At 54.3% G+C, this 12,513-nt stretch overlaps 4 protein-coding genes across 4 annotated transcripts; 1 reads left to right on the top strand and 3 right to left on the bottom strand.

Annotated features, from left to right (window-relative positions):
* Positions 1 to 167: 167 nt before the first annotated feature.
* MAA_04425 (BCAS2 family protein) lies at positions 168 to 858 on the bottom strand (the record flags this gene model as incomplete). Its single annotated transcript, XM_007822423.2, has 2 exons — positions 168 to 757; positions 825 to 858. 2 exons carry the CDS (start codon positions 856 to 858, stop codon positions 168 to 170), a joined length of 624 nt encoding a protein of 207 aa, XP_007820614.2.
* Positions 859 to 1,733: 875 nt separating this feature from the next.
* On the bottom strand, positions 1,734 to 2,954 carry MAA_04426 (cAMP-dependent protein kinase regulatory subunit; the record flags this gene model as incomplete). Its single annotated transcript, XM_007822424.1, has 2 exons — positions 1,734 to 2,435; positions 2,490 to 2,954. The coding sequence occupies 2 exons, from the start codon at positions 2,952 to 2,954 to the stop codon at positions 1,734 to 1,736; spliced, it is 1,167 nt and encodes a 388-aa protein (XP_007820615.1).
* A 3,004-nt stretch (positions 2,955 to 5,958) lies between these two features.
* Positions 5,959 to 7,463, bottom strand: MAA_04427 (cAMP-dependent protein kinase regulatory subunit; the record flags this gene model as incomplete). Its single annotated transcript, XM_007822425.1, has 4 exons — positions 5,959 to 6,665; positions 6,720 to 6,825; positions 6,883 to 7,172; positions 7,232 to 7,463. The coding sequence occupies 4 exons, from the start codon at positions 7,461 to 7,463 to the stop codon at positions 5,959 to 5,961; spliced, it is 1,335 nt and encodes a 444-aa protein (XP_007820616.1).
* Positions 7,464 to 8,059: 596 nt separating this feature from the next.
* Positions 8,060 to 10,714, top strand: MAA_04428 (Gamma tubulin complex protein 3; the record flags this gene model as incomplete). The annotated part of the gene is made up of 1 exon (XM_007822426.1): positions 8,060 to 10,714. One exon carries the CDS (start codon positions 8,060 to 8,062, stop codon positions 10,712 to 10,714), a length of 2,655 nt encoding a protein of 884 aa, XP_007820617.1.
* Positions 10,715 to 12,513: the final 1,799 nt, after the last annotated feature.

Genomic DNA, 12,513 nt, shown 5'->3' with positions numbered 1-12,513 from the left:
GTCTCATCTGTTAGTACATTCGTGCATCCGGCGAGACCCCTTTGGGAAACACGGTTCCGGTCCCCTCGCCTCGCAGATGAATTGTTTTCCCTTGCCAAAAAAACATAAAAAAACCCCCCTTTCTCAGTAATCAAGAGGCCAAATAAAAAAGACAAAAGAGTAGAGTGTCAGCCCGACAGCCCCCCCTTCTTCCTCAGCTCCTCCCGTATCGAGGCCCTGAGCTCCTCGACAGCCAGCTCCGTCTCCAGCACCCTGCCCACGCCGGTCCTCCACGTCTCCTCCAGCCCGGCCATCTCGGCGGCCACGTCGGCCTGCCGCCGCCTCCGCGCGTCATTCACCCCGTCCAGCTCGCCCTTTGTCCGGGCGAGCTCGGCCTCGGCCCGCCCCAGCGCCGCCTCGAGGTGGTAGTTTGCCAGGAGCCACGCGGGCGCGCCGTGCCTCTCCAGCAGCTCCAGGTTCTGCAGCCGCGAGCGCAGGTACGCCGCCGACGTGTACGCGCGGCCGAGGACCGGCGCCGCGTCCCCCGTGCCTGTCCCCTTCCCCGGCGGCGGCAGGTCCTGCGCCTCGTAGCGGCTCGTGTCGAGCGGCGTCAGGGCCGTCGACGACGCGACGCGCGCGAGCTCCGTCTGCATCGCCTCCGAAAAGGCCGGCTCCGGCGCTGCTTGTTGGGTGGTGTCCCCCCGCGGCGTAGCTTGCGCTTCTTGCGCGACGAGCGCGCGCGCCCTGGCCAGCTCCGACTCGGACGGCGTGTCGATGTCTGTTGGCAAATCAGTCAGCTTGCTTTGTATTTCTGGCTTTTTGGGGAAAAGAGGGGGGAGGCGTACACGGGAGGGATTCGTGGAACGCAGGTGCCGCCATCGTCGTGGTGTTTTTCTTCTTCGTAGTAGGGAAAGCAAAGAGAGTCGGGGAGATGGAAATTGGAAATTTTTGAGCCCTGCAGCCTTGTGCCGACGAGCTCTCGCAGGGCATCTCACAATTTTCTTACATAATCAGGACTCCACAAGCCGTTCCGCAGCTAAGGAGATACTGTGCGACACAAGCCAATCGTGCTCCTGAGTCCCGCTTGACTGTTGCGCACGGACCAGGTTGGAGCTCACCCTTGTCACTAGTGGAGTTGCGCAAGGACCCTGACACTTCGGGGGGGAGGAGGAGGGACGGGAAACCCTCGGTGGTATCACGGCGAAGCCTAGCTCCAGACAGGGATGTTTACAACTTGCACATTTCAGAATACGCATCAATAGAGCATGCCGACGTTTGTATTTTCGAATCAACAGATTCGCATCACATCTCGCTTTATTCCTTTCCATAGTATGTCACCGGTGATCAAACAAGCAAGCATTGGTAGATATATACCTCCATGTTTGCAGAAATATGGCAGCATACACCTTGTAGACGCATGGCAGTACAACTCTCGAATCAGCTCGGTAGTCATAATTCACTATCAAACAAGGTATCTATCTGTTCATGTAGCCATGGCTCTTTCTTCCTTTAGGAAAATGAGGTTGAAGGCGTGTAATTCCTCTCCAAAACAGCAAAACGCCGACTCGAAACTCGTTTCTTCCATCATTCGGCCAATTCATGCAGTATTGTACCAGGGCACCGCCGTCTCCTCCACGCCCACCCAGCCAAACCTTGGCAGAGCCTATTTTAGCCATCTTGAAGTCATGGCCGAATGTTCAGTCGTCCACCGCATCAAAGCCCACACGGCATCATTCCAAGCTTGGAGCAGCGCCCTAGTCGCGGTGCAGAGGGTCCATTTCCTCGACTCCAGTAGCGACACCTTCGTATCTGGTACGGCGCAGAATACCCTCTACAGGACCCAGGAGTCTCTGGAAAGCATTCTTGCCAAGCGTTGCCACCTTGACCTCCGTCGAAGCCATAATGCTGGCAGCTCGAGGCTGATCATTGAGCAGGGCCAATTCACCAAAAAAGTCTCCCTTCTTATAATGCAGCACCTTGTTGCTTTGGTCACCCTTGAAGGCGTCTGCCTCGCCGCTCTCTAGCAAGAAGAATGAATGACCTGGGTCCCCTTCTCTAATGATGATCTCGCCCGGGGCATACTTCTTGGTTTCGAGGGCATCAGCAATCTTGGAACGCTCATACGGCGTTAATGATGACAGGAGTGGGACCTCCTCCAAGAAGGTCTCGTACATTCGCCTCCTGGCAAAGGTCGACTCCATTAGTATGCGGCGGAATGTGATGCGGTCCAAGGCCCATAGCGTGCAGTTGGGTTCAACGGAAATGACTGTGGCAGCACGTGGGGCGTTGTACATGAGGGCGAGTTCACCAAATGATCCTCCGGCCTGGATATTCCCAACCTGCTCACCCAAGCCGTCCGGCCCAGGCTGGATGGTCCCACTGGGGTTGACATGGACATCGAATGACCCCTTCTCAACGACGTAGAAGAAGTCGCCAGCATCACCTTGGCTGATGACCTATCAGATGTTAGCGTCTCATTCCCACTCATTGCCTCTGGCATTATGGCTCACCTTGATACCCTTGGCGGGAATTGGCTTTTCAACCAACGCGCCGAGGATCTGGGCAGTTTGCTCTTCGTCGAGATGGCTGAACAAGAAGTTGCCCTCGATAGCCCTTTTGAGACGCCCCAACTGGTCGGCAGTCTTTTCATGAAAAGGGGGCGACCAGTTGTCGTAGCTGTCTGCACTGGGCTTTAGCGACTCAGCCGACACTGAGGTGCGACGAGCAAAGTTGTATTGGGCAGGATAGCTGTCTGGGTGTGGAGGGCCTCGGACAGTTGGAGGTGTATCTGTGCTGGCATCGCCACCAAAGGTTCCGGCAAAGCTGATGCCAGCACCCGGGCCGATCCCTGTGGTTTGGTTCCTGCCATTCTCATTCTCATCTTCCTCGGCCAGGCTGTGCATAACATTCTGTGACCGATCGTTGCCAAAGGGGTTTGCATTGGCCCCGAACGGGCTCGAAAAAGGAACAGACATTATGGCTAGTATGAATACTGCAGGTACAGGATCGACGGTGGTTCTTCGTTTGTAGGCTTGGTAGAAGATATTGGAGAGCGAAGCTCGGAGCGAGTTTGATTTGCCGGCCGGCAATAACGATGGCCTGTCGGGACTCTGGTCAATTTCGGAACATGATTTGCGTCTCGAGGAGCTGTGGCAGCAAGGGTATTTCTTCATCGATGGCACGATGAGACAGGCGTGAAAGAGGGGACTGCAGACCAACAAACCTTGATTATGTAGGAGGAGCTGGATAAACAAACCAGTCTCGGCCCAATGTGAGGGTAAAGACCTGCATAACAGCAATGTGTTAGCATACGGGTATGACCTTCTGATCATGTAACATCGATGGGGGAGTTGGGGGCCATGTGACTAGTACGAGCTGGGCAACGCCGTGGAAGCTTTTGGAGCTTGCACAAAGTCAAACCATGCGGGCAGAGTCATGGCTTTGGGCTTCTGGTGTCGGGCGTAAGCAGGAGAGATGAATCCGACTGTCCTCTTGGCAGAGAAAAGCTCTGAATCAACGGAGCGGCGCAAAGAAACGTCATTGTGGTACCTGGCACCACGAAGCTGGCACGCCAATGCCATGGCAGGAAGCTGGAGGACAGAGGGAATGGCCATCAACTCACCTTGGGGAGGAAATCAAGCAGCTGGTGACAGTCAGGACCGAGGGCGGGGATAATCCAAACTAAGCCAAGGTCAAGGGAGATGGGGAGCTGAGGAAAATGGAGCAGAGAAGCAGAGACGGGAGATGGAAGAGGAGGAGGGGTCGTTGCAGTTGCCACTGGGGCCTCGGGGAGAACCCTGCGGTGGCCGGTGTTGCTGTGCAGGACGATGCGACCACTCAGCCAGCCGACACCAGCCCGGATGAGATGGGATGGGGAAGAGGTAAGACGGAGGTGGGAAGAGGGATGGAGGGGGGCTTGAGCTCCAGGTCGAGAGGGAAGACGAAACGCAACACGACGCCGATGGATGAGCCTCTTGCCTCAGACTCCAACGCAGGTGTTTTTCGGCGGCGGAGCGATGTCAACGTCTGGTGAAAAGTCGGCTTGAAACAGGGAGGGGCAAGTTGCGGGTGCGCGGGTTGATGGATGAGCGACGCAACGCGATGGTTTCCAAGCGGGTCGAGGAGGAGGAGGAAGAAGGAGGAAAAGAAGAAAAGACAAGGTCCCAGGTGCCCGAGTGGATACGGCCAGGGAAGCTTGGAAGCTTGTCAATCTGCCTGGGCAAATGCTCCGGAAAAGGCGCGCCACCAGCACGTTGGACATGGAAAACCTCGAGCAGCTCGCACAGGCAGATATGGGCAAGCAGGCAGGCAGGCAGGCAGGCGATGGAGGGGTCTCTCTCGGGGCCTGAGGGAGGGGAACATGACGGGCAAGAGGCTCGCAGCGAAGCTTTCTAGAAGAGCGCACGGACCACACGTCCCGCGCCTCCACTGCATTTGTCAACCAGCAGGAGCTTCTCCCGGCCGAGCTTCCTGCTCCCTGGGCTCGCGGCGTCCTGGAGCTCCAGAACGGGTCTGGAAGCGGACATGGACAGCTCCTGCCTTCCCGTGCATGCGTGCAGGTGTCATGCTGCCTTGCATCCGACGCTCCCACCGACTCTTCACGCCGCGTTGCGTCGCACAACAACCGACTGACACAAAGTCACACATGTGATGCAGAAAGCTGCACATTGTCGTCGGTAGCGTCGGCAATTGCTTGATTTTTTTTGTCGTTTTCTTTTTATTTTTTCCGTCCTTGAATCGCCAGCGAAGCAACCCCTGACTTGATGTGGACGATGCGTAGAGAGAGGCGGTCCTACGACTACTACGGCTCTTCTCATCAGACTTGCATTTGCGCATGGTAACGAGCAAAGTACAGCCACTACCAGACGGGTAACGGAGAAGAAACAGAATACGCAAACAAGCCCATATATAACCATCGTAGAGGCCAACACCAGGTGCAGCAAGATACGCACATGGTGCCAAAGCCGAAGGATGGACAAGAGCCAACCGTGTTGCCGGAAGAGTAGCCAACTTTCAAAACCCGCGGCAACGTAGTCGGAGAAGGCAGTTGAAAAATACGAGCAGCACGGCTGCAGACCAGGAATTTTATACGTTGAAGACTACTGTGCTAGCCAACATCCTCTCGACTGCGAAACTACCCAGTCCGCCTCATCCAATCCCAGTGCGAATGATGCCGTGCCTTAAGCATATCCATCTCGGAGAACGGACAAAAGTCTACTCAGGCGTCAAGGTCTCCCACCTGACGGCGCCTTTCTTCCCTCACGAAAGCCTAGGAGCCATGCTCTCAACTATCCAAATCGACACGCCGGCTCTATATCGTGGCCAAGACCACCTAGAATGAAGTACATGGAGCATGAGCAGCGTCCAGGACAGGCAGTGTCGTGACAACAAGGCAAGTCTATTCTGATACATCTCCCAAGTAGTTTGTCCGGGCATCGGCCCTAATGGGGCGACTCGCCAGCTTCGAGACATGACTATTGTTGTACGCAGTTCCCTCTGCGTTTATACACCAGCTGGGCCCCATGGAGCCTCATGGGTATCGTCCCATACAAATACAAGCATTCGAGCACCGCCTCCTCTTCTACAAGCCGGATGAACCCCCTCAACTGCACCATTTTGCTCCGCGACGCCAGAATCCCTCTCACCTGTTACAACTGGAAGACACCGACGCCAAGCCAAGCCAACCAAGACATATTCAAAAAAAAAAAATAAAGTTGAAACAAAAGCAATAACAAAAAAAGCACCGGGTATGACGTCCGTCCGCAATGCGCCAAAAGTCAGTGATGCTGATGCCAAGCTCATTCTACACCGCGCCCCCTTTTCCCAATAGCCTGCGACGTTAGCTCAATGTTACAGAACGCTACAACACTTTTAGTCCGACTCGAACTTGTATTCTGGTGAAGACTCTTCCTTCTTCACCTCTGACACGGGCGATGCCATTTTGTCGTACTTGTGCGCCGTCTTTGCCGTGGCACCAGCCTATGATCCCACGGCAAGACAAGAGTCCAGCATCCCATCCAGCATATCCATATCACCGGTCTCTGCTCCGTCCCACCATGTTTCCTGGTCCAAGTCCATGGCGTCTCCGTACCCGTTGATGGTGGGTTTGGCGTCATAACCATCTACAAGTTCCTCAACCACGGGAGGCTCGTGATAATACCACGTATAGTCGTCCCACTGTTCGAGCTCGCCCTCGCGATACCCATAAATGACTTGCGTCGATAGAATAGGGAACTGGGCCATGCCTGTATCGGCCATTTCGAGGGCCAGTCTCAAGTCGGCCATGCCCAACGGCCCGCGTTCACTGGCGGCTTTTGCCTCAACAGGGAGCAATCCGCCTTTATCACGCGTGATTTCTCCACGAATAGCCGCCTCTTCCTCTCGATGAAGCTGTTTCTTGTACTTGTGCGTCTGAATCCATGTCGTGCCGATGCCGTAGCCCGCGTTGCCCGAGTCGCCGGCACCATTACTGCGCGTGCGGCTGAATATTTGGGTCAATACTTCTTTGATAAAGGTCTCTGTAGCCACTGTTACTAGTTGTGGCGCGTCTGTTGCGTGACCGCTGGGAAGCCCTGCCTCGTAGCAGAACGGCAACATGCGCCCAGTTACAACGCCAACATCCGGAAACTCCCCAGACTCAATAGCCAGAGGTTGCGCAAATCGTTTTCTAATTTCCAAGTCAAAGTCTACCATCAGTCAGAATGTTGTATCGACACTTTTGAATGGCCACAAGTACTGACTCATATTGTTAATACCAGTTGCAGTGGTTGGAACAGCCTCGACGGATGTGGATGATTTGCGGTGCGTGTCCGCAAAGAGATTTGATAAGTTCTCATGGGGATCATACTAAAGAGGTACGTCAGTGTAAAGAAAACTAAATGAGTGGCGTAAGTCGGTAGTTACATCGTTGTGTGCAAGGTCCTTTATGCGCCTGCGATCTCGGGGCGGTAATTGCATCACCTCCCCCTTCAACCTTCTTTCAGCAGCATCACCTGTGACAGGCTTACTGCCAGCGCCAGGTATAGGCTTGTCGTTTGCGCTAACCCAAGGCGCCAGGCCCTGGTCGGGCATCTCTCGTGTGACATTGCCGAGTATGGCGGCAATGAGCTGGTTATGAAGATGGTCCCTCTCACCATTGTTGTCGGCCAGGATGGGGTCTATTCGTTCCGAATATTCGGCTTGGCTGAGACGGCCTTGTACAGTGTAAGCAACACCCTGCGCATCACAATATCGAGACATAATGATGCCCTACCAGTCAAGAATTCGGTCGTCGACTCCTTATACACGAGCCATTTCTCTCCGCCGATGGCGCCCTTGAGCGCGGAATACACCGGTTCAAGGTCAATGCGGGCAGGAATGATTTGGCTAGTTTTAACAGGCTTTCCGGAGCCAGGCGCAGTGATGGACAGAGTTTTGTTCGATAGAGTCGGGGTCGACAGGCTGACGGCCGGACGGCTCAGGGCCGCGGGGTCGATGTCGGGCATAGTGGAGGCAGGATCACGGTCGACGTCCTCAACGTCGCGTGCGGCGAGATTGCAACGCGCGACGCGGAGAACGGGTCATGAGTTGCATCAATCGAATGCGGAGGGTTATGCGATCGCGGCACCAGAGTCACCTTGATGACCAGAGCATGGTGAGGTTGCAAAGTTGATGGCGGAGGCCGGGCAGAGTCGACGTTAGGGAGAGAGCAGCAGACGGATGGGAGTCGAAATTTTGCCGGGGAAACAGACAATGAGCAGGCGCGGACAGGCCGGCGACGACGCCGTGTTGCGGGTACTTGAGCGCGGCGGGGGGTCTCTTTCATCTACCGGTACCCCATACATGAGGGGCTGGCCTTTTCCGTCGCCCCCTTGGACACAGCGCCGCCTGACGCTAAACACAGCTTGAGCACCCCCGTGCCAAAGCCTTTGAAGTTGACCTTTGACGCTGTGCCCAGTTGAGCCAGCGGCACTGGGGCGATGGCGCCCTCGTCGCGTCTAGCGCGTCACCATCTCTGCCTCAAAGATCCAAGCCCTCAATCCGCCCCAAAATACTGCCATCATCCTCAGCATCAGCTCATCCCTCGTGCGGCCATGCAGCAATGGCGTCGGAACGCATCATCGGGGCACTCGAGCACCTAATAGCCCACATCGTCCCGCAAGACCCCGACGAAGATGCAGATACCGCCCAGGACCGGCACGATGCCATCTTGAAGAATGCCATGTCCATTATCGACAGGTACGGTGCTGCTCCTCTTCCGTCGCCCAATGAGCCCTTGCTAACAACCTGTCTCAGCCCTCAAGGCCCATCTATTTCCGCCGACGTAAACCATGCCTCGGACCTCATCAAACGGAGGCTAATCCAGACAAACCCCAGTCTGGCATTGACGTTTTCAAATCTATACTCGCGATTACTCGCACTTCCTGTGCTCGACAACAAATGGGCCATCCTGTATCTCCTATACCAACTGGCCGACTCACCAGACCCAAATGAACCTCTACCTCTCAGCCCGATCAAGCCCTCCGCACCAAATTACCGAGAGGCAATCCATAGAGATGCCGCCAAAAGACAAGGTCGAGACCGGACCAAGGCCGCAACTCCCGTCCCCAGGGGGGAGGAAGAGCAGTTCCGAGATGCCTTACAACCAGAGGGGTTGAGGCATGTCCCCGCGCCAAAACCAGGCTTTGTTGGGAAAGAACACCCCAAGAGGGCCGTTTCCTTGCAATCAACTTTACTCGCCAACAACTACACCGAGGTTGACCCTCCCGAGACCGACATCCTGCGAGATCTGCCCTTTACTCTCCAAGGACTATCGTCAACGACACTTCCCTTCTCCAAACCGGAAACACTCAGACTGCCTCCCACTGTGCCGCTGCCTCTCGTGTCCATTCTCCACACCCTCGCCGAGCCATCCCTCCTATATCGAGGTCTTGACGAGTACTGCAACACACCAGCTACAGGTCTACTGGGGCAAAGTTTGCGGTCCGCTATCGGGAGCGAACTTCGATCCTACCTCAGCCTTGTAGCAGCCCTAGAAAGCCAGATCCGACGTGCTCTGTCGTCACTTGATGAAAGCGAACCTCGTGGTGGAGTTGGAAAAGCTGGCGTCACATTGAAAAGATGCGTGGTGTGGACGCGAGAAGCAACAATGGGCCTACGGCTAATGAGTGTCATGGCCAAGGAGTCGGAGGACAAAACTGGTGGGCAACTCATCTCTCTCATTCACAGTTTCTCGTCATCGCACGGCGATCCAGTGGTTGCTGCCTTTGCAGAGAGGCTACTAGGCAGCTTCACAAGGCCGTTTTATGATATACTGCGTCACTGGATATACGACGGGGAGTTGTCAGACCCGTACCAGGAGTTCTTCGTCCAAGAGCAGAACAAACCCGCCGACGTTGCCCACTTGAAGGGAGCCGGCAATGTCTGGACAGACAAGTATGAGATCCATCAAAGCATGGTCCCCAGCATCATTACACAGGACTTCTCCCAAAAGGTGTTCCTCATCGGAAAGTCTCTCAACTTTATCCGACACAGCTGCGGCGACTCGGTATGGGTCGAGGAATACTCCAAGGCCGCGTCAAAGGAACTTCGATACGGCGACACGGCAACATTGGAAGCTTGGATCGACGAGGCATACAAGACCACCATGCAGCGCCTCATGGATCTAATGTCCAGCAAGTTCCATCTCTTCGAGCACCTGCAAGCTCTCAAAAACTACATCCTCCTCGGCCAAGGGGATTTCATAGCTCTCCTCATGGAGTCTCTCGCTGCAAATCTAGACCTGCCCGTCAGCGCCCAATATCGACACACGCTCACAGCCCAACTGGAACACGCAATCCGCGGGTCCAACGCGCAATACGACTCCCCCGAGGTTCTCCGCCGCCTCGATGCAAGAGTGCTTCAACTCTCCGAAAACGACATGGGTTGGGATTGTTTCACTCTGGAATACAAAATCGACGCTCCCGTTGATGTCGTCGTGACACAGTGGGGCAATCGCCAATACCTCAAGGTGTTTAATTACCTCTGGCGCATCAAGCGTGTCGAATTCGCCCTCCTCACCACCTGGCGCAGGTGCATGACCGGCTCGCGCGGTGTTCTACAAAACTCTGACCCCGTCGTCTCGCAGACATGGAAATCCACCCGCGGCACTCTCGCTGAAATGACCCATTTCGTCGGCCAACTCCAGTACTACATCCTCTTTGAAGTGATTGAATCATCGTGGGATGAGCTCCAGAAGCGCATCCATAAGGAAGGCTGCACCTTGGATGACCTCATCAACGCCCACCAGCGGTACCTCACCGACATTACGCACAAGGGTTTGCTCGGCGCAAAACGTCGAAACCAAGGCTCAGAAGACGACGATGACGAATCTTCATACCGCGGACAACTCAGCTTTCTGCTCGAGTTGATGCTAGACTACCGAAAGTCGGTAGATGGACTATACAGCTGGAGTGTCTCCGACTTTACGCGCCGCCAGGAAGCAGATGTACGCATTTCCATACGATCTGATTTCGACGACAACATGGGCGGTCAAAAGGATGTACCATCTGAGTTTCCCAAGCTGAGGAAAAGATTACAGCAGTTGGGTGCCTCGTTTAGGAGTAGACTGCAGATGCTACTGGGTGACTTGGCCTACCAGCCAGATGTGGATATGAGATTTTTGGGAGTAGCTATGAACTTTAATGATGTGTATCAGCCCACGAGGAGGAAGACGAGGACTACGACTGCTGCTTCGGCGAATACGTCCAAGGCATGAGGGGCCTTTATTGCTATGACATGTGCAGTAGTGCCTCATGTGCAGAAAAGGTGCTGGCGTATTTATGGCCGTACTAAGGACGAAGTAACGATGTAATGAACCAGTCGAAGATGATTTGTGCGTATCAAAAAGCGTGCCCATCGATGATGATGTTTTTGAACAATGGGATCGCGTCATTTTGCCCACTGTGTTAGCGACGCATGATATGGGGTTTTGAGTCGAACAAAAAAACATGTTGTCTTACTCTCCATGTCTTGCGACGCACCGATCACCAAAGACGATCTGGGGCTCACCTCCGGCATGCGTTGCCACTATTGATCCCAGTGGCTTGTTACGAGCGCGCGTTTCCTCTCGCAATTCGACCTTGTTTGGTCCATGATTCACTACTCATGTCCCTGTTCTGCTAAACTTGAAGCTTGCGGCATGGCACTAGTGGAGGTCCATTCTTTACAGGCATTGCAGAGGTGTACCTTTGGTGTCAAGTACCATCGGAGCCAACTTTGCGAAAGGATGACTACTAACCAGGTAGCTGTGCGAAATGGCACCGTCCACGAGATTGTACATACAGTGCTTAAAGTTCCTCTAAAGCGATGCATGGATTAGGTACGCGTTAGCGGCCCCTGTTTCACCAGCTTGGATTGGTTGCGACAAAGGCCTGCGTGAGAGAATAGAATTTGTACTTTTCATGCCTTTCTTTGGTGATGTAGGTGTATACGCAACCAATGGTCTTTCTGAAAGCAAAGGAGGCCTGGGAAGCGTTGGCCATGAGGCTATGCGGACCTCTTGGCTTTCGCCATGAAGACGAAATCATATGCTCAACGTGGCATTTTTGTAGGCCGCCCGCCTTTCGATGCTGATGCCTCTGATGGGGTCGTTATACTAGGTGAGGCGTGAGCGAGGCGACTCATGTTATGTTATATCTCGTTGGAACTACTGAGGATGCATGCGTCGAGAGTCATGCTTGCTTGGGCGTTGGCAAGTCTATCGTGATCGATCGTCGATTAAGGGAATTGACATTATGCCCTCTAGGGCACAGATCATCCCGGGATAAGTGAATTGCCCCTATTTGGAGGCTGGTCTAGTGGATGTGATGCCCTGACAACGGAGCATTTTTATGCAGAGTCAGGGGTCGTGGAACATTCTTTCCTTCTTTTTGCTGCCCAACCTGGAAGCTTTCCTAATACGAGACAAAGACAGGGTTTCGAACAAGAGATGAAAATCCAGGAACCCGGCTCGGGTTTCACTTGTTGGTGTCCGTGGCATTGAGGTTTACCCTCGTCCCTGTTTTAAATGATAGAGCTTTTCGTTGTTAGGCGGCCTTCATTCGCTTGTTGACATGGCTGCGTAAATCCCCACAAGCCGGGGAAGCAGACGAGGGATTCCGTCCGCCCAAGTATCTGCCTAGTGTCGCCCATCGCCTGTTGCCAGTGATGAATGTTACGGAACAGTTATGCCGATGCGGCAGCCCGCATGATTCTGCGAAGAATTTTTATCTTTGACGACTCATCTGCCCTGAGAATTCCCGTCGCATCGTTCTCCTGGCAGCACCAGCATCGAGCCCGGTGTGCCGTGATGTGGTTTCCAGAGAACGAAACTTGATCAATCCAGTGTCGAACACACGGAAATTTCGAACTGGATATTGTACAAGATTCATTCTCAAAACAGGTATTGATCAACTGCCGATGAAGAAAGTGCCGGGGGGGCTTTGTCGATCGGAACAACACGGTAGGGCTCGCGTCATTGACTGTACAAGACGGAGATAGAACCTGCCCAAATCAGTACGTACAGTACTCCGTAGA

This window comes from Metarhizium robertsii, assembly GCF_000187425.2.
Source record: "Metarhizium robertsii ARSEF 23 chromosome Unknown MAA_Scf_5, whole genome shotgun sequence".
Lineage (NCBI taxonomy): Eukaryota > Fungi > Ascomycota > Sordariomycetes > Hypocreales > Clavicipitaceae > Metarhizium > Metarhizium robertsii.
The sequence above is the reverse complement of the archived record's forward strand: the minus strand, read 5'-3'. Positions and strand labels throughout refer to the sequence as shown.